We start from the raw sequence: 20644 nt of genomic DNA on the forward strand, positions 1-20644 counted from the left end.
AATTAAGAGCTGAATAAGGTTCAAGTTCAATGTTTAATATGTATTTATTAATTTTGTAACTAAAAAATGGTAGGACGTTATAATTCGAACTAATTGTACTGTATTACTTTCATCACTTTAATGTTTATAAGAAATCTGTGGTAAACGAAATTTTTAGAAAGCTAAATGGTATCGTTTGATTTTTATTATTAAATTAAAACTTAAGCCCATAAGAGAAGTATACAAATTGGTACCCACTTCTCATTAAAGAATTTTAAATTGAACTTCCAATTCCAACAAAATGTAGTCATGTTTATCATTCGTCCAAAATTCGAGATACTGGTGCCTGTTTTACCTGCATGAGAAAAGTCTTTCGCTGACTTTCCACGAAACAATTTTCTCCTCCTTGTTGGTTTCACCGGAATGGATTGGCAAGTTCATGACACCACGTGGGCAACACAGCAACATTTGGCGACAGCCCGCCGCAATATCGGGTTTTTGGTTTTTGGTTTTTGCTGCGGCTCTGGCAACAGGTTGTTGCTGTGGCCGATATCAAATTTCAAGTTCGGTCGGCCAATTGCCGTTCAAAACAAAACGAAACGAAAAAACTCGCTTAAATTTACCTCCTGGTAGGCGAAATTGCAGTCCGTTTTTTGGCAATCGTTGTTGGTTAGGTGCATCCTCTTTAGAAAGGAGGGGCAAATAATTACAATTATGAATAAAGAGATTGCTGATTTTCTTAAAATTTAGAGCTGCAGAAAACATGTAGTGAAGTTTGTTGGGTACACAAGTACTTCAAATAGAGACGACCAGCGATCTTGAGGACTTGGCCCTCAAACTCAGATTGTTCATTCCATCAGCGTGAGAGACATGGGGCAGGGAACAATGCGAACTTTTGTCCGGGAAACTTATCTCAACAAAAGACGGACCCGCTCATCGACGAGTGCCTGCACCGCTGACCTCTATCCACAAGTGGGGAGATAACCGAAGGCAGCTCCTGGTTGAACTCACTAAGTGGCTCCGGGGAGGGGCATCGGTTGCAAATACACTGGGTAGGGTGCCTAATCGATTTATTGTGCATGATGATACGCGGAATGCGGCAGAATCGTCAGCAAAAACATCTTAGACGCAGTTTTACACTTTGGCACTTGACTGGCAAATCATGACTTACAATAATCATATTTCCAACTATTTACTTTTTCTACCTTTCTAATCCTAATTGTTAAATTAATTACAATGGCTTTTTGCTGTGCCCTAAACGTTTTTTAATAAGACTTTGCCATTGTGTTGTATTTCTAACATAAAACTGATAAATCATTCTTGGGGTAGGCCATGCACTATTTGAAATTACCCTATGGTTTCCTATATTTACGGTATATTATATATATTCACTCTGATCCTGATCAAGATATTTAGCACTTAAAGAGTTCACAAATGCTTCCCATCACCTATTACGCACTATTTAACAAATACGACTATGCGTAGCAGCCTCCTTATATTTCTTTAAAGAACGCTTTTATACAAGTTAATCGGAATATGCAAGTGTTATGTTTTCTTATGAGAGAGTGGTTGTACTTTTGATTTTTGGGCGTGGCCTGCGTTTCAGGCAACGGATATGCCTTTGGGCATGGTTGAGATGTAGGTTACACCTCAACAAAGTCCGTTGCATGCCACATCAGAGCGTACTCATCAAAGCGAGCCATCAGATGGGAGGAAAAGAGGTTGGCGGCAAGTGGCACTTATCATGCCTGCGCCAAGTATGGAGAAGAAACTGCGGCGGAGCAAACGCAGCGAATTTAATGGACTGTAATTACGCCTTGCAGTTGCACTGGGAGCCCGAGTTGCTTGTCTGTTGTGTTCTATAGAAAATTAAGACCTAAATTTGCCTGTGCAAAATTTACGACGTGTTTACGATGCCTCAAATTATTGGTTGCGCTAATGCGTTACTGAAACGCGAAGTTAATTTCCGCTTTCTGTGCTCCCGACTGGTTATCACGATCTCAGCCACGGCCGCATCCCCCTCCACCCGTTGGCCAAAAGGGGAGGCCCAGTGTCAACTGTCAGAGCAGAGACTGCAAACTCTGAAAACCCGGAGCATAGTTCAAATTTTCAGTGATTGGTTCAAGCATACCCGAGCGTAGGTAGTTCGTAAATTTTCGGTTAAATGGAATTGGGACGAGAACTTCCCACCGACGATGCCTCGGTGGAACTGGATGGGACCGAGTCGTGGGGAGAGGTCGGGTCGTCGGCCAGCCTGCTCACCCTGAAGCGGAGTTGGAGCCAAGAGACGGTCGTGCCCACCGCGGAAGAGGATCCTGCTCCTCCCGAATTGAGTTTGGACGACATCCACCTTGGTCTTCTGGTAGAGGTGAGTGAGTCGCTCGATGAGACCCTAAATCAGCCAGCCTTCCATACAGAGGGGCCTGATCGAGTACGAGTCGCTGGACCAGCTCTCTGCCGAAGACGAGGTAGGAGACTATCCGAGCCTACTGTCCAGGTCGGCGGATCGCGGGGGAATCGCGGAAATAGTCAGGGAGATGCGAAACGAATTCATGGTCAAGCTGAGCTCCAAAGCAAAGAGCTTGAAGGAATTCCTGGTCCAGGTAGGAGTACTTGCCCTTGTGTGAACTTGAATACAGTCTCCCTGTTGCACTCGCAGAGGGGCCTGATGGATAAGAGCGTAAACGATCCCGCTCATTGGGAACGGGAGTCCGAGCCTAGGAGCCCTGCGAAGGTCCTTACATCAAAAGCCAATGATGGGACTGAATTAGAAACCCGTAGCGAAGAGGTGGCAAATCAGAGTGATGAGATCGGCCGGCTGATCAACGAGATCAATCAGTTCACGGCCAGACTGGAAATGGATCCAGGCAACGCCGATTGGGCTCAGTTCCGGGCAAATCTGATGAAAGTACACAAGCACTATGTGAGCGTCAGAGAGCCGCAAAAGGAGGAGCCCGCGGATTCAGCCGGTGCCCATTCAGCCTTCTCAGCGAAAGACGTCAGCAAGCCCTTGACTGATCTCGGGGGTCGGGCAAGGTACCTTCAAAGGAGCATTCGAGGCCTCGAGTGTAAGATGCTCACCCTGGACCAATCCTTCGAGGACTTCTGCGACAAGTTCAACCGCAACTTGATCACCAAGGAGCGCGTGGAGCGGGACATGGTGGTGCTTGCAACGATGCGCGACGGGATTGGTCGCCGGCTGAGCCAGATGGAAGTGGAGTTCCGTGCGGCCAGGGAGCATTTGTTTAGTCGGGGCAAGAATCCCCTTGCCAAGGGCTCCGAGCACAAGGGATTTCTCCTTTAACAATTTCCCTGGCTGTGCCGCTGTGCCCTGGGAGTCAAATGTACTGCGAGCATATTGAGTTGAAAGAATCTCTGCGTATATTACCAACTTGTGTAACTAAGTAAATAACTTTTGCCGAAGTAGAAACCATAAATTGTTTTATTTACCTTAATCATTAGAAGAAGTTCAAGTCTAGCCAGTGCGTCGAGATCTCGGAAGGTAGATGGTCTATCGAAGAAGAAAGGGAAGTCATGTTGAAGTCCTGAAATATAGGCTTAAAATTATCAAATAAAATTCAAAGTTTGAAAAGTTATTGAATATATCCACACTTTCCATGGTACTTGCCTACTACCTTGGAATCTGGAAATTTTTTTTAAGTTCTCATTTTAAGGAAAGCAATAAGCGCATTTCCTAATCATTGACTTTATTTAAATCTTAGATTTAGAGTAGGCCCTGAACCCAGTGCCAGTTCAAAATTGTCCGAAGTACTGCTCCAACACTCAGCACCCTTCCGAAATCGCTCCCATCCCTGGCGGGATGCACTTTCCTGTAGGCGGGCCTCAGTGACATCCGTCGAAAATCCTGCCGCTGCCGCTGTCGTTCGTCATGTGGCAATGGCGAAGTCACAACTTCGTGCGGGACATCCTGGCTGCAGCGGGTCATCCGGCGCTCTCCCCGCGGTTCTTCCTTTTGCCGGAGGAGAGCTCTCGGCCGCTGGAGGATGCACCCCGAGGAGTGCTCCAGTACCGGCGGCACATTAAGCCAGCTGTGGTAGACCCCTCCACTGTTGACGCGGAGCGAGTCGATGAACTTCGGCGTGGAGGCGGCGGATCGGCTGTGGTCGCTGTGTGGCGGGCTGCGTCCGAGGGCGCCCTGGTTCGGGGGATGCCAGACGCTGGACTGGTGCGGAGTGACCTGCTGCGTGGCCAGCACCTGCCGCCGCCTGGGCGAGTGAGGCGGAGAGCTACTCGCCGCGATCGTGGCTGACGGGGACCGCTAGTACCGCGCCGGCGTGGTGCTGAACCTCCGTGAGTGCGAGTTCCAGGACCTCTACTCTGTACAGCGCACCTGCTAGCTCCGCCATGAGCTTGCTGGAGGGGATCAGCTACTTCCTTACCCGGTTTCAGTGGGGTGTCCTCAAGTGCTAGGAGCGGCGCTTCTCCTTCGGGCACAACTATTTCTTCTTCGACAGCTCCGCCTGGTGCAGGCCTCTTTTGCCGGACAGGATGGGCAACTACTTATCCCTACAGGAACCCTTAGTCACCCAAGTTGCATGGGGACCAACATAACTGCTGTACGACGGACAAATAAAGGCTATCCATAGTGGACCAGCAAGCCACAAGCTTGTGTTTTGCTAGGAGCACTTCCACAAGGTATCGACTCCTGGTTTAGGTTTTCCCTGTGCTTTCTCGGTTTTGTAGTCTTTCAGCTGCAAAGAACTTAACTTTCCCACAAGCCTGGATTCGTTTGGTGTTGGTGAAAAACTCCCATTTAAAAGGGTCGTTCTCGATCGAACAATTTACACATCGGTAATAAGTTTTTCGGTTTGCTTGAAATATAGAAAGGGCTAACTTAAGTGGCATCATAGAATAGTATCTCCTTCTAATTATTACCGGGGTTTCTTCCTAACAAATTCTTTTTAGCAAACCAATACAGATTGCTTTCACAACATTCGTCGATTGATTTTTAGAAACTGGATGGTATGGAACAGAGTTGTGAGTGGCATGGAGTGGTCGGTCCGAAGATCTGGAGTGGATTTTCAGCAGTTTCAGAAATTTTTTCTTCAGGCCTCACTGTGGGGCCAAGCAACCAACTGACTCAGAAAACCAGTTTCGTTTTAAAACCAAAACAAAAGGTTTTGTTGTCCTCTTTGCCTCGTCGCGAAAAGTTAAAAATAAAACAGAAATAATAAATAAAAGTAAAACCTGTCCACTACGCAAATATGCAAAACATTGCACGGAAACTGTGAATCAGGCTGAGAAGTAGAAGTACAGGAACAAAAATAAACATAAACAAGCAAATAAAGCAGGCAGCGCCCGAGCTGCAGAGGCGAAATAAAACAAAACTGCATTCCGAAAACTCAGTCAAATGCAAAAAAGCCAGTGAGGCAGCGCGCAGCACGAGACAACTCAGAACTTCTAAAAAGGGCAACAAAACGGGGCGGAGGAGTGGGGAAAATCGGCCAAAAAGAAATCCGGTTTCGTTTTCAACCAGAACAAGGGCCGGGAAAGGTCTCTTTGTTGTGCAGCCTTACTTATTTATTGCTTCGTTTTTGTTTTCCGCCGCTTCCTCGACCGGCGAATAGATGCACAAACTGCGGGGGCGGCGCGGGGGAGCTAGCCGAAACGAAAGCCCACTGCCGGGATGGATTGCCCGGGAGACGAACTTGAAATTTAGATTTCGAGAGCAGCCGCAAGCGATGCAGGCGGCGCAGTGCAGTCGCTGTCGCTGTCGCAGTCTGCGTCGCAGTCGCAGCATTCAACTCATATCGGCAGCGGAGAGCAGTAAGTTGGAAGCTCTCCCCAGGTATTTGGCCCGCTCGAGTGTTAGTGAGAGCGCAGAGCTCCCATGCACTGCACACATACACTGCTGCAATTTGTAACTCTCTGGCAGTGTGGGCTTTATTGATTTTCGTTGTTCTTAATAGAATCACAAAATCGCATGCGATTTCCCCTAATTTGGTCTGCAATAATTAGAATTAGAATTTCTGTGGTTGCAGTCATCAACTGAAACAGTGTACTTCGCTTTGGGGTTTCCGAAAAAGTTTTTCAAAAGTTACCTAGTGACATGTGCATCTGATAACGAAGGAGCAGATTGCCCCTCTTGGAGAGATATGTATTCCCTATCAAAATAGACCAATTGTCTACAAGCCAAAGTCATAACTTCAAACTTATTAAAAAAAACTTCTCGTAAAGGTTCGGGGTCATTGCATCATTAAGAGCAACACTCTTGTTCTGAAAAGCAAATAAAGTAAAAAGAAATTGCCAAAAAAGTGAAAACCGTAAAAACTGGCAAAGGCCACCAGCGAGCAAAAAACGCTGTTGCAGTTTGGGCCCTGTTTTCTGCTGCCTTGGTTGGTGGGGGTGGTGGATTTGGTGGGTTTGTGCATTGGCGGGTGGTGGAAGGCGAACGCGAAAAAGAGAGAGAGCTTCACTGACGGCCAAAAATGCACGACCATAAACAGGAGAGAATCGGCTTGAAAACAGCAGGAAAGCAAGATTGATGATCTCGTGCAAGGATTTTGTGAGTATTCCTCAACTTCTTCCAGCTGAAAGATCACGAACGGGAAAACGGAGAGCAATAGCCATTAGGAGGAGAAGAGAGCATTCTATTTGAAGGTGGTAGAAAGAAGAGATTTGGGAGTTCGCTGCTTATTCGGGCGCTTATTCAACATAAATAAATATGCACCTGTGTTCATATACACATGTCTCTCTAGCAAAAAATGTAAATGTTTTACGGAAAGGGTTGTGTGATCTGTTTCTGATCAGTAAAATCAAATAGATTGGGTTGGTGGAGGTAAACAGCACCACCACAATTAGCTTTGAGCTAATGTATAAGCAAACTTAATTAAAAAAATCCATGTTTTGTTAAAAAAAGGCAAATGTAATGAGGATTAAATAAACATAGTTTTACAAACTTTACTTAACTTTGAACCGCGGAGGAATGGTTTCGAAGGTTAAGAGCCGGCGAGAACGCAGCCGATCAAATCATGGAATCCATCGAATAAGTCCGGCATGTGACCACTCGAGACATCGCCCAGGAGTCACCAAACCATTTTAAACCAGGCATAGAAGGCAGGATACATACATACATAGAAGGCAGGTACATACATCATTTGACTCAAAAAAACGTTCTGGACCGAATCAACGCCTGCGATATGCGCCTGAAACGGAACGAACTAGACCCATTCTTGAAGCGGATTGTGACTGGTGAAGAAAAATGGATCACATTAGACAATATCAAGAGAAAATGGTCGTGGCCAGGAAGGTTTTCCTGTGTGTTTGGTGGGATCTGAAGGAAATCATCCACTATGAGCTGCTCCCATATTGTCAGACGTTTCATTCTACCATCTACCGCGAACAAGAAGCGTCCAGAATTGGCCAGCACGAAGGCGTACTGTTCCACCAGGAGAACGCCAGACGTCAGAAGCTCGGATGGGAGGTTTTATCGCATCCACCATATAGCCCGGACATAGCGCCAAGTGATTACCACCTGTTTATGGCGAACGCCCTTGGTAGTGCAAAGTTGAACTCAAAAGACGCTTGTCAGAGTTCTTCGTAAATAAGGAGGGAGACTTTTACGAGGAGAGTATAATGAAGTTGCTGTCTAGATGAAAACAAATGATCGAACAAAACTGGCATATTTGAAATATATCCGAACACTTCCACTAAAGAGGAAATAAGAAAGAAAGAAAGCTAGCTTCGACAAGCCGAAGCTTATATACCCTTGCAGTCATCAAATACCTCGAACAAAATACATAAAGACTAACCAACATCGAAGCTATGACGACTTTTCCTTATGCGTCTATATTTTCGACGATTGTTCATATGACAGCTATATGATATAGTCGTCCGATTTTTATAAAATTTAATTCGAAACTCAAGGGTCGTTAAAAAAGTGTAAATTCCAAAAATCATGATTGTTTGATGAAAGACAACGATGTTATCATTTTTATACCCATTGCTCTGCAAGGGTATAATAATTACTCTCTTGAGCGGTTGCAGTTTGTCACTTTATCGTGGCAACAAAAAATCTGCAATTATCCACGATTTAATTTAATTTTTAGCGATATTTTTTTGTGTTATAAAAAGTTATTAAAAATGGTTAATTGGATTTCCCGTCTTTGGAGAAAGAGAGGCTCCGAGCTTTGGGTGAAGCGTTCCTTTCATCTGATCCCTGCCGAGCTATTTGGAACACTTTGCTATTCAATTTTTGAAAGAGTTCTACCATGGCGTCGAGGCGGTTCCTGACCCTCATAAGTTTCTGGCTGGTAGTCTCAGTGTCGAGCGCTTCGCACTTCACACTCAAAGCATGTGCCATGGAATTCGCTCCATTAATGTTGGAGGTGTGATCTGTTTCGCCAAAACTCATCTTCAATTTGGCCCTACTTTTTTGAAAACTAAAATTCCGAATAATTTGTGACTTGTTGTACTATGCACATGTGTGTACATTTGTTTGTACAATATACATTTAAGTTGAAAACATAGGCGTATAAAATTGCCACTTGCTTGCCACAAGTTTACTAAAAGTCATCATTAAAATATGTTTTATATAAGTCAAGTAAAGAACGAATACACAAACCACGAAATTTTGTGGTGCCCACAGTTTTTGGATTCCACTTTTTCCAAATCTCTCAAGCCCACTTTTAGGTCCTCGGTATTTTAGAGACTGCTAGAGCAGCAAGAACAAAAATAAGTTTCAAGGAAAGTGCGAAGCCCCTTTTACACCTACGAGCCGCTAAGTTCTGATTTAATGGCAAAGCTTTTTTTAGATTATTGTGATTAAAACGGACACCAACCGCAAAACTATTTGGCAACCACAGCTTTTATACCCTTTTAGAGGGTATTATAATTTTAGTTGGAAGCTTGCATCACAGTGATGAAGCACCTAAGACCCCATAAAGAATATATATTCTTGATCAGCATCACCATCTGAATCGTCTGGCCGTCTGTCCTTAAACCAGTTAAACTGTAAAGCTATCTCGAAAAATTTTTATCAATGTAGTGTAGTTATTGCACGCAGTATATGTATAAATCGGAAATGGCAGGATTGGACGACTTTATCGGATAGCTCCCATCGAAAATTATCATATTGTCAGATGATGTTTTCTTGGGACCCCTGAATCTCCTGAATCTATGTATTAAATAAATCGTATGATTAATATAGCTGCCATAGAAAAAATCGAAAAAGGTATATAAAATTAATCAAAAATTAAACTTTTTTATCATACAAGTACGATTTTTGGAATTTCGATTTTTTTTTAATTGAGAAAGAAATTGAATAAAAATCTATTATACCATGTAGCTGTAATAGGAAAGCTCGAAAGACAATTGAAGTAATAAATACGCAACTAGCAATGTCTTCAAAAGGTTTTCACTCCTATAAAATTTGTTTAGTAACAGGTATTCGATAATTGGGAACTTGACTCTTTTTAAAGACCTAAAAAATCTTATGGAATATAGGAAGAATCTTGTTTTGTGTTTATAATTTTTATTTGATAAAATTACAATAGTTTCGTAAGGCAACTGTAAAAACAGGCGGCAATGGTATTTGTTGATTGGACGGAGTACTTGACTGTACAGCTGAGCTCCTAATTAGAAGCGGAAATGCCTGAAAAATTGTTATTGATCAGCTGTCTATGAAGAAATGACAAGACAGCAACTTGAGGGGTTTTTGGCGACAACATCGCTGGGTAATTAAAATTAATTTTCGCTAAAATCTCGGCCGCATCGAATAGTGAGCAGCGCCAGCCAGCTTCGAGCAATGACTTCCAGCGAGTTGGCTCTGGAAGTTGTGGCCGTGGACTCTACTCGGTCAGTTGGCGGCAGAGAAATCTAGTTTTCCCAGTTCGGGCCCGTAATGATAAATGGTGTCTGGTTAGCGCAGCGCCAAAAGAGAAACAAGTTCACCTGCCAGAAGACAGCCCAAAAGCTGTCTCCAGTACCCAGTCTTGTGCGGGAAAGTCCGCGGGTTGGGAAGTTAAGTACCCGACGTGTTGTATTTCAATTAGAGTGGAGTCGTCCTATGCCGCAATTAGCAACAAAGTAACTGGCAATGTATGTTTTCGCTATTATCATTTAAATTTATGTTATGGTCCTACACACATGCTATGTATTAGCAGCATCCCTCCTTATTTTGATCTTGGCCATGGTCGGCTTGGCGTTGTGGTCGTAGCTGGGCAATTTGTTAGAGGCTGTAACGGCGGCTTGGCTGATAAACGGCCGGCTCGGCGTTTAGCTTCCAATGGGACTCGATCAGGGACAAATTGCTACTTTTCTTTTACCCCGTCGGGAAATCACAGGCGTCGAACAATTTACGCTCTTTTGAAGAAGTTCCTGCTCAAAGATTCGGCTTTTACAATGATCATTTAGAGCGACAATCATTTAATGAAAGACGGCCCTGTCAAGTCCCAAATATATATCCATTTTCGAAATTAAATTACTCTAGATTTGATTTAGAACTGATTCACAACAATTCTATCAAAAAATGTTGTATAGAAAGAAAATATGTTTAAAATTATATAGTGTCTTATTATTGTTGTGTTGTATACGAATTTTATACGTATGAATTAAAATTCTAAATCAATATTGTTTTGAAGGAAAACTAAATTCTAAATTAATATAGTTTTGCAGAGTATATCATATGTACACATTTAGGATTGTGGTATGTCAATCCCATATTGTCTAGTGGTTAGGATACCCGGCTCTCACCCGGGAGGCCCGGGTTCAATTCCCGGTATGGGAACACATCGAGTTCTATTTTTTTTTGTGTAATATGTTATAAAAATAGCTGAGATGAGGTTATGAAAATGCATTCTTGTCGTAGAGCAACACTAACGGCAATCTTCCTTCAGATTCTGCTGCTGAGGGCGCTGCAGCTTACAGAAGGAAGCGATTCCTTCACCCACACACCTGACATCCCCTCATGAGCACCGACTGCTCTTTTAATAAATGAAAATGTTTTTAATTAATATGCTTCAATATGTCGAGTGGTACACACAGCCAGTAGCCCTGCAAAAGTCAACCCCTGTACGGCGATCTGCAGCCCAATCCTTCCTCACCCTCATTTCCACCACCACCACCTCTTTTTTAACCAACATCCTTTCTTGTGCTCTGTTAAAATTTGCATTGCATATGGTGGAGTGGGCACTGCGACTTTATTATACCCTTGCAGAGCAAAGTGTATTATAATTTCAGTCAGAAGTTTGCAACGCAGTGAAGGAGAGACCTCAGACCCCATAAAGTATAAATATTCTTGATCAGCATCACGATCAGAATCCAAATACGTATGTACGTCTGTCCGTCTGTCTGTCTGTCCGTCTGTTTGTCTGTCCTCCTGTTGGTTTTTATGTAACCTAGTCTCTCAGTTTTAAAGCTATCTCGCTGAAACTTTCCCAAAAGTTGTGTAGTTGTTGCAAGCACGTACTATATTATATATGTAGCTGCCATAGGAAAGATCGACAAATCTATATTGAAATAACGGAAATAAAATTATAACCTCGTTGTTTTTTATCAGACAATCATGATTTGTGGCATATAGAGTTTTCTAATGAGTCTTGAGTTACAAATTAAATTTCATAAAAATCGGACGACTGTATCATATAGCTGTCATATGAACAATATTAAAAATTAATAGAAAAATCGTCATAGCTTTGATGCTGTTTAGCCTTTATGTTTTTTGTTCGACATATTTAGTGACTGCAAGGGTATATAAGCTTCGGCTTGCCGAAGCTAGCTTCCTTTCTTGTTGTGGTTCTCGTTTAAGTCCAGGGGCTAAATTTAGCTATTTGCACAATAAAAATAAAAATTAAGTACTTAGCGATCCCGTAGCCTTCGCTTTTGCCATATAAAGAGTTTCTGTCCTAAAAACTTTCATATTCCCGTTTCCTTCGAACTGTCATTTTTCTAAATTAGCATTTTGTTAAATTTGTTTAAAAAACAAAAACCAATTACTGGGCTAATAAAATTGCACGATTCACCCTGTAGCAACAAATCTGTTTATAGCTCAGCACTTAGGTGCCATAAGTTGTTAGTTTGGACGAGCTCAGTCGTCACTCCCATATTGTCTAGTGGTTAGGATACCCGGCTCTCACCCGGGAGGCCCGGGTTCAATTCCCGGTATGGGAAACCAGATTTCATTTTTGTGCTTTTTTTGTTTAAGGTTTTAACAGCACTGCGGGTGGAGTATCAGCAGAATATCATCTCAGTGGTGTTGGCATTTCCATGGAATATGTGTAATTAAGTTTTCGGCCCGTTGCCGCCCACCGCAGCCCATTATTTTGAATCATATATCATACATGCATCAATGTCCGTTTCGTCTATTATGTGAGTTTCCATATTCATCTGCCGCTTGACGTTTCGTCCGTCGCAATGGCTGGACGGAGCCAGCTACCCATTTGGCTGAGCTTCTGCCGGCTTCTGTCATCTGATGGATGATTTCCCGAATGAGCTTCATCACCAACTCTCGATGGCCAACGGCGATGGGAATCGCAACGATACGGGCAAAACTTGGGGAGTGAGATTGTTGACAGGCTCTGCTGCTGCCATTGATTGCTTTAGATGCAGCACAGCGCGCCCTCTCTGAAGTGCACTCGAAGTGCATTCATTAATCAATGTAAATTGTGGGCCTGGAGAAAAGTTTTCGAGAGCCATGTCTATTTCCCCATTAGGCCTTGGCCGCGACTCTCGACAAGACCACCCTTTGAGGACAGACCGCAAACTGCAGCCCCGAAATGGCCATTCATTTGCAATTTTAATCGAGGGGAGGTCGTGGCTGCGAGGGGGAGCATGCAATATTATTTAAAAATGCACAACTCTCTTGTTGCGGATATTGCACCTGACTGTGCACGCAGGATGTGTGCATGCTGCATGCATGTCCAGGACGTGCATTCCAAATTGGCAATCGTCTGTGTGCGGTTGAATTGCTGACAACACATCGAACACGGCCCATCCACCCGCCACCCCCATCCGCCATCCGCTATCCGCCACCCAAAGCCACCACATCCGCTAGGAGAGGGTGGTCGGGTGCAGCTGACAAGCGGCTTCCAACTTCATTAGACGTTTTCCCGCACCCCAGCCCAGTCCTCCTCCGGGAGCATATGCCCGGCGTCGGGGGCAGGGTGGGGCTCACTGCCCAACCCCTTGGGTGCACTCAAGGCTGAGGCTCTGGCCCTGGATCAGGACTCGGTCTGTTGCATCCGCATGTTTCGGCAATGCAGGGGGCTGCGGAGTGGGTTTAGGGGTGGGGTGGGCTTTATGTCCGTGCACATTTGCATTTTTTATGTTTACTCCATATATGCAGATGTCGGGATGTGTGTGCTCGCCAACATGGAGCTGCCCGCTATCCGTCCCTGTCCCTCTTTGGACCCTGCACTCGCGCTGCCTCTTTCTCTCTGCAAAAATCGATAGCAACAAAATTTAAAATGCACTTTACTGTTTCCATTGTTTTTTCCTGCTTTAGTGCTGCATCCAGCCTGCTCAAATACGTAAGCGCAGATGAGTGGGCGCCCAGTGCGGCACTTGGGTTTTAAGCTCTCCAAAAGGTAAGTAAATACGGCAGCAAACTTAAGAAATCGCACTATGTATATTTTGATTTGGTTTTTTTTATTTTTTACCTGAAATCTCCCTTATTCAGTTAGGTAAATGTTTAACTTCCTTATGAATCCCAGAAACCAGACTCAAGATGCACAATTAGAGAATTTTCACAAAATTAAGGCTCAATAATGTTAAAATTTTCGACAACCTTTTCAAGTCTATATTTTTGATCAGCTTTGCCATCCGTGTCGATATAGACGTGTCGATCTGCGCGCAAGCCCTAGAATCTCCTTAATATACTTTTAACATTTCAGGTAGAATATATATCGAAACGCCCGAGATCAGAAGTCTATATCATAGGAATCATGATACCAAAACCTTAAATAAATAATTATAAAAAATAACCTAAAATAATATTGATAAAAGTAAGAGAAACAAGAAAGAAAGCTAGCTTCGGCAAGCCGAAATACATAAAGGTTAACAACATCGAAGCTATGACGACTTTTCTATTAATTTTCCATATTTTCGACTATTGTTCATATGGCAGCTATATGATATAGTTGTCCGATTTTTATGAAATTTTTTTCTCGGTTCAAGGGTAGTTCATAAAGTCGATGTTGTAAAAATCATGCTCGTGGAATAAAAAACAACAACGTTATGATTATTTTGCCATTATTTCTATATATATTTGTTTATCTTTCCTATGGCAGCTATATGATAGAGTTATCCGATTTTTATAAAATTGAATCCAAAATTCAATAGTAATTAGAAAACGCCATCTGGAAGAAGTCCATTCGACGAAAAACAACGGCGTAATAATTTTTCTTCCTTTATTTTTTTGACCTCTTGTATGGTAGCTATCCGATATACATAGTGGCCCGATCCGGCTCGTTTCGACTTATATACTGCGTGCAATAACTACACACCTTTTGGTAAAGTTTCAGCAAGATAGCTTTAAAACTGAGCGACTAGTTTGAAGAGAAACGGACAGACAGACAGACGGACAGACGGACAGACGTACATACATATTTGGATTCTGATCGTGATGCTGATCAAGAATATATATACTTTATGGGGTCTAAGGTGTCTCCTTCACTGCGTTGCAAACTTTGCTCTGCAAGGGTATAAAAATCCAGCTTGACCAATCCGATGGTTATACGCACTTCCAGTTTAGTAAGTACATATGTATACTTACCTATGTCATATTAGACATAATAACAGAATTTATGCATGCCGATTTTCTCATTATTTCCAGAGATTCCTATGCCAGCTTTATGATACAGTCGTACAAACTTTTTAAACAATTAAAAAATTAAAAAAGTTGACTTCAACTTCGTAAGGGGTTATTACTATAGCTGAATGCATATATCAAGAATGTGTGGCTTAAATCCCAACATTACAGCACTTACAAGATCCGACACAGTTCCGGAGACAGAATGAATTATCTCGTACGATGGTGAAATACATAAAAACTTTGGTGCTATGTAGATGGCTTTATGATATAGTCCCTTGATCTTTATAAAAAATATGTAACATATCTACAGTCATAAAAGCATGCAGTTTTACAAGAAATTTACATTTAATAATATTTAAATAAATATTTTTCTTATGTATATATTATCATTATTACCTATATATACACCACTAATTATTAATTATATAACTTAATAAGTGGTGTCAAATAAAAATGTGAAAGCACAAGTTTTTAATCAATACAAGGCCTAGTGATGCAAATAAAAAATGTATTTTTCTTATAGAATGTGCCATGAGACAATAACTTCGAGGACATATGATAGGTTCCTCTTCTCTACTTAATAAGCTAGTGATGTGTCTTAACTGAAGTTCAGCCAGACAGAAGGACAGTAAATTTGGCGGGCTATTCACTCGTCGATAATCCAATTACGGGGTCACATTATCCATTAGCTATCAGGCAGTGTTCATCGAGGGGCGGTGCGATTGCAGCCAATTTGTTTCGCTGCCGGGATGCAGCTGCATTGAAGGGAATGGCAATAGGTGCTGCCGACTAACGAACAATTAATTGAATATAACATTCAATTATTTTTGAAAAAGGACTGCAGCGACAAACAAGGATCTGGTCTGGAGCGGTTCGGAGTGCGGGCTGCTGGCGGCCGTAAACCGCATTGCATAAACACGGGGTCTATTTACTACATAGCTGAGTGCATGTACCTATGTATGTATGAACGGGCCTGCATATGCTCCGCCATGTCCACGGCAGTCCTCCTACTCTGACGCTGGCCTGACCTGTACATGACGCACTTTAAGCCTACAGCCACGATGGCCCTGCTCCTGGCCAGCCCCACTGCATGTCTCTGTCGCACTCGCACTCGCATTCCCACTCGCACTCCCACTACCGCCCAATAAGGGGAGGTCGCACGGGGCATTAATGAAAATTTCGTACATCGAATTCGCATCATTAAAAAACGAAGCGGCGAAACTCGCATATGTAAAACTCGCCGGGGATTTTTTAAGGGTTGCAAGTGGTTTGTTAAATAAAAACATTTGGAAGCGCTGTATAAAAATCAATTTGGTTTCTGGGCTCCTTTTTTCGCTGTGAAAGGCAACAATGCGTGTACATAAAGGGCAGCAAATAGCGTCGAGTGTGTGTACACTGGGATGCATGTAAAATGTGTTTTTGTTGCATTTTTTGTATAGCGACGCTATGAGCTGAAAATACATTAACCACGACAAAATAAAAACGCACAGAGCCAAAAAGTTATTGTCAGAAGTGGGATTCGAACCCACGCCAGAGTAGACTGCGACCTGAACGCAGCGCCTTAGACCACTCGGCCATCCTGACACTTGCGAGCAGTGGATACCATTTCCAACATTCACGGCTCGATCATTCCCCCCTTGTAGATTATTTCGGATGTCACGAACTGCTCTATGTAGAATAAAGAAAATGTTCATAAAGTGATCATTCGACCGCCATATTGAGAACTCGAATGGGCTGAATGATTCCGCAAGTAAAAAGCAGGTAGCTCCGGTACTGTACTTTTGCTAAATAATGCCGAAAACGAAACGAATTCTAGTCAAAAACGATTAACACTTCTCGAATTGAGCCAATCAGCATATGCCTGTTCGAAATTAGCCAATAGCGGGATGTATAAGCAGTTAATGCAGACCCTCGAAGCCAGTGCACTGCAATTATGATAAGGACATAAATTAAATTAATGTATATGCAATGATTGGATGTAGATTGAGTTATATATTGCCACGTAATGCGGCGGGGAATGGTAAAACTGCAAAAATATATTATAATTCTCTTCACCTCTGATAAATCAGCCCAGCAACATTCAATTATTGCGTAGACACGTAGTCCAGTACATAAGTACTGTCGATTTATGTGTAACCAGATTGTGGGCAACGTGCGAATTTATGCCCTTCGAGTGGCGGGATACAGATCCCTTCTTTGCACTTTGCTAGGATCCCATGGATGAGCTTGCCACTAATTTCCATTTCGACGCGAGTACATAGCGCATGCACAAACACAGGCGCAGCTCATTTACCAGCCATATACTCGATCCCCATTTGGGGAGGCTGTGGAGAGTAGAGTACCTGGTTTGGGCTACGCAAAATGACAATAAAATCGCATAAAACGCAAAAAAATGGAAAATAAAAGTGTTGTACACGGCGGAGTACAACAAGCGCGAAAATAATGCGTTGCTGCTGATGGGCGGTTGAGTTTGGCCCGCCCCCTTGGGAGGCGCTGGGTTGCATTTTGGTTGGTTGGCGGCTCTGAATGAATGCAGCTGAAAAAACGGGCAAAAATTAATAATAAATTGTATTATAATTTCTTTTTTATTATCGACTGAGCGAGATGCATCTGCAAGTCTTTTACGCGTGCCCTGAAAAAGTATTGAATAATAATAGTATTACTCTTCTACAGTATTCAAATCTTTTGGAATTAATGATTAATTTATGAGGTATTTTGTAGTTGAGGCAAACTTTTTAACCACTAAAACGGAATGGAAATGATGGAAAAGAATTCATTTCATAATTTTTCAAAATTAATTTTCTGAGAACGAAAGTTTCTTAGGGCTCTTGCGAGGAAACCTATCTACCTCACCCCATTAATACCCACCGATATCTGCTGTCAAGAATCTATAACAGTTCCATACTCAGAGCATTCACGCATTCGACAAGTTGATCTTTGGTCCAGCGCAGACTGTGAATGATAGCGAGTGAAATAATAATGAACGCACCTAAAAAAGAATTAAAACACAGTGCTACGAATGAAACGGAAGGCGGAGACACAGTGGGAGATCTGCATCCCGAAAGCCACGGGACAATGGACGGGCTACTTTGGGGACGCGGCTGGAGGGGATGGGCTGCGTTTGGGGGAGGCATTAATGCACTGCAGCTGCGAGTGCAGTCGCAGTCGACGCAGGCTGTTGTTGCTGATTATGCTGATGACGATGCGCAAACATCAAAATAATCGAATAAATTAATGTGTAAAATAAGAGAAATGCACAAAACTCAATCGGCACCCACTGGGCGGTGGAAAAGTGCTGGGGGTGGTCGGATTTCGCATTAATAGGGCTGCTAATTATTGACGTGCGTGGCCCAAACCCCTCAGCCCGGCCAACTTTTGTGTCCGGGCGCTCGCTGCGTCGACGGTGAACGACTCTCATAATGAGTTTTTTCTGGCTGCAGTTTTTGTTGCTGGGCAGCGACAAATGCGGCAGTGCGTCGTGTCGGGGCAAAATCAGTTTCGAAAATGCTTTGTCAACAGCAACACACATTCAAAATTTTCGGTTTAGTCGCATAAGTTTTGTTTTGCCTGATTTAGTACAACATTACAACTTTGGCTCGCCACTTGATTCTGTGTTGGAAAATTCTCCTGATTTTCAGTCGAAAGGGAAAGTCACCCAGCATGAGTGAGTGCACCGACTGCCGTGAGAGTGTGGTTGTGCCTGTATCCGTGTACGTGTGTGTATGTGTGTGTGACTAAATCTAAGCGCATCCCGAGAACAGTTCGAAACCGTCCAAATGGACAGCATCGGCCCTTGCCAAATGGGGGTGTGTTGTGTTTTGATGTAAATTATGCAAATACTACCCCTATTACAGCCCTAAACCGCAGAGAGTCGCCCCTCATCGCCCGCCGCCCCCCTTTCCCCGCCCCTCGACCATCCTATTTCTCTATTACGCTGGCGTCGACGTTGTCGCTGTTGTTGTTGCCGCTGGTGTTTGTGGTTTTGTTTTTGCCGCTAGTTAGCTGCGCTGGCCGATGCATCTGATTAACAAAATTAGTTTAGAAAACTCCGCTCTCGCGTTCGAAACAAACAAAAATTGGTTCGCTTTTTTCGACAAAAATAAAATGACTGCAAATTATTCTTAGAGTCGCGATGTCAAATTGAGATGTGTTCGACGTCCGTTTTCATTTTCCGAATACTAACTGAAGTGCAAAACAAAAGATCTTAGCCATGGTATGCGAAACAGAAATCGTGGAACGCAACAAACTAAAATAATTCATCAATATAATATATCTTGTCTAAATTTAATTAAGTGTATAGTCATTTTCCGAAGAGAAATAGTCTCAAATAGTCCGACAGCTTTGTATAGTAACATCTAGAACATCTTTATTTCTGAAGTTATGGTCTATTAAGCTATTTAAAGCTTTAATTATGGCCCATTACTCTTGTACTGCCGCTAAAATTAAGTTTGTTCAGCCCTTATAAGCGGGCTTTAAGGCTCTTAGATAGCTGCTGGCTTAAATAATTGGCGGCATCACTTCGGTTCGCTTTAATTTTCATTAGAAATGTGTGCGTGCTCGCCTGTGTTTCCCGACCTCGACGAGGTTTTGTTAACCCTTTTGTGATCTATTTTCTAGCTGCGGCATCGGGCATCGTTTCTGTGTCGCGAAGAGGCGACTCCCGACGCGACGAAGACTGTTCTTGAATGAAAGTCAAAGTAAAAACGGCCAAACGCAAAACAACAAAAACCTAAACATAATACAAAACGACACTGGAAACGAAAGGCGCGAAGGGGTCGGTGGGGCAGAGGGGCAGCGGGGGGGTCGGCAACTAGAAAGCGCGCCGGAGAGCGCCAAACTTTGATAAGGCAAAAGCAAAACAAAGCGGAGGGCGTGTGGGTGGAACCGGGGGCTTGTCGCCGGGAAAAACAAACAAGAAGCGCTTTCCGTTGCAAAAAGGCTAAAAGGACGAGACATCGAAGAGAAATTCGAAGTGGAACGGGAACGACTCGACTGGGCTGACTGCATTGGGCGGCAGTGGGTGGCAGTTGGTGTCGGTGGGTGGCGGTGGGCTGCTCAGGTGCGCTGCCGGGTTGAATGCACGCAGTGCAAGAGCGAGACGGCCGATGACCGCTGCATTCTCCCACCGTCTCTCTCTGCGCATGCGCAAAATATTTCTCGGGACATACCAGTGAGTGGGTGGGATGGGGAGGGGAGGGGGCTCGTATGTAATGCGAGAGGGTGCGGTGTGGGCAGCGAAGGGGCTCGGTGGGCTGGGACAGGTGCAATTTATTTATTTATTTCGATTCATTTCCGCTTTTGTGTGGGACTAAATGAAAACTCATTTCCCTTTGATGTGTGCTCTTGCTCCTCTTTCACTTTTCCTCGGACTCTGTCAGAACGAGATGGCCATAGCCAGCCGACGCGAAGAGAGCGAGAGGGCTCCGGGGGGCTGCCAGTGGGAGTGGGCTGCTCTCCCTTTCGCTCTCTCTGTTTTTGGGTGCTGCTGCGCGATAATGAAAAAGTGTAATGCACCAAAAAGTGACATAAGGCTGTAAATTAAGCAACAACAACAACGACAACGGGCTTAAACTCTGCCCCGTACATATGTGCCGTGATATACTTGCATACATAAAAATGTGTACGGTACATAGGTGCGGAAATATATGTGCATATAATCGGTTATTTACAGTTATCTGCATATCCTGAGCGACAGCCAGCCACTGCCCCCAATCCAGACTGCTTGCTGGCTGTGGGTGGCATTGGTGGTGCTGCTGCGCTGTTGTTGTGGCGCTGGCATTTATCCCGGGGCAACCTGCCTCGAACGAGGGCTTTTCGGGCCCTGGTCAACTCCTTTACGTTTTCCCATCAAATTAAAAGCCTTTTCACTGAAAATTACAAAAATGGTAATCGCCT

The 20644-nt window shown here is 43.6% G+C and overlaps 3 protein-coding genes and 3 non-coding genes across 6 annotated transcripts in view; 5 read left to right on the forward strand and 1 right to left on the reverse strand.

Annotated features, from left to right (window-relative positions):
* The first annotated feature begins 2044 nt into the window (after positions 1-2044).
* Positions 2045-3409, forward strand: LOC108088750. Its single transcript, XM_017186698.1, has 3 exons — positions 2045-2347; positions 2397-2582; positions 2639-3409. Exons 1-3 carry the CDS (start codon positions 2144-2146, stop codon positions 3281-3283), a joined length of 1035 nt encoding a protein of 344 aa, XP_017042187.1. The 5' UTR covers positions 2045-2143; the 3' UTR covers positions 3284-3409.
* A 658-nt stretch (positions 3410-4067) lies between these two features.
* Positions 4068-4604, forward strand: LOC108088741. The gene is given in 2 exon segments (XM_043207488.1): positions 4068-4318; positions 4320-4604. Coding segments are annotated over 2 exon segments (483 nt in total). The 3' UTR covers positions 4552-4604.
* Positions 4605-10654: 6050 nt separating this feature from the next.
* Trnae-cuc lies at positions 10655-10726 on the forward strand. Its single transcript has one exon. It is a non-coding gene; the product is annotated as a tRNA-Glu (tRNA).
* A 1310-nt stretch (positions 10727-12036) lies between these two features.
* Trnae-cuc lies at positions 12037-12108 on the forward strand. The gene has a single exon. It is a non-coding gene; the product is annotated as a tRNA-Glu (tRNA).
* A 4145-nt stretch (positions 12109-16253) lies between these two features.
* Positions 16254-16333, reverse strand: Trnal-cag. Its single transcript has one exon. It is a non-coding gene; the product is annotated as a tRNA-Leu (tRNA).
* Positions 16334-18287: 1954 nt separating this feature from the next.
* The window catches only part of LOC108088796 (myeloid zinc finger 1), a 32004-nt gene continuing 29647 nt past the window's right edge, over positions 18288-20644 (forward strand). The window contains exon 1 of the mRNA XM_043209054.1: positions 18288-18413. The gene's annotated coding sequence lies outside the window, so the exon portion shown is untranslated. The remainder of the gene's footprint in view (positions 18414-20644) is intronic.

Source organism: Drosophila ficusphila, unplaced genomic scaffold (genome assembly GCF_018152265.1).
Source record: "Drosophila ficusphila isolate 14025-0441.05 unplaced genomic scaffold, ASM1815226v1 contig_106, whole genome shotgun sequence".
NCBI classification, from domain to species: Eukaryota; Metazoa; Arthropoda; class Insecta; order Diptera; family Drosophilidae; genus Drosophila; species Drosophila ficusphila.

What these genes read in the sequence shown, in the direction of transcription:
- LOC108088750 (XM_017186698.1), top strand. Translation starts at nt 2,144, where the DNA reads ATGGAATTGGGACGAGAACTTCCCACCGACGATGCCTCGGTGGAACTG. An exon ending in ACCTTGGTCTTCTGGTAGAG is followed by an intron (nt 2,348 to 2,396) that starts GTGAGTGAGTCG and finishes CCTTCCATACAG; the next exon opens with AGGGGCCTGATCGAGTACGA. An exon ending in TGAAGGAATTCCTGGTCCAG is followed by an intron (nt 2,583 to 2,638) that starts GTAGGAGTACTT and finishes TTGCACTCGCAG; the next exon opens with AGGGGCCTGATGGATAAGAG.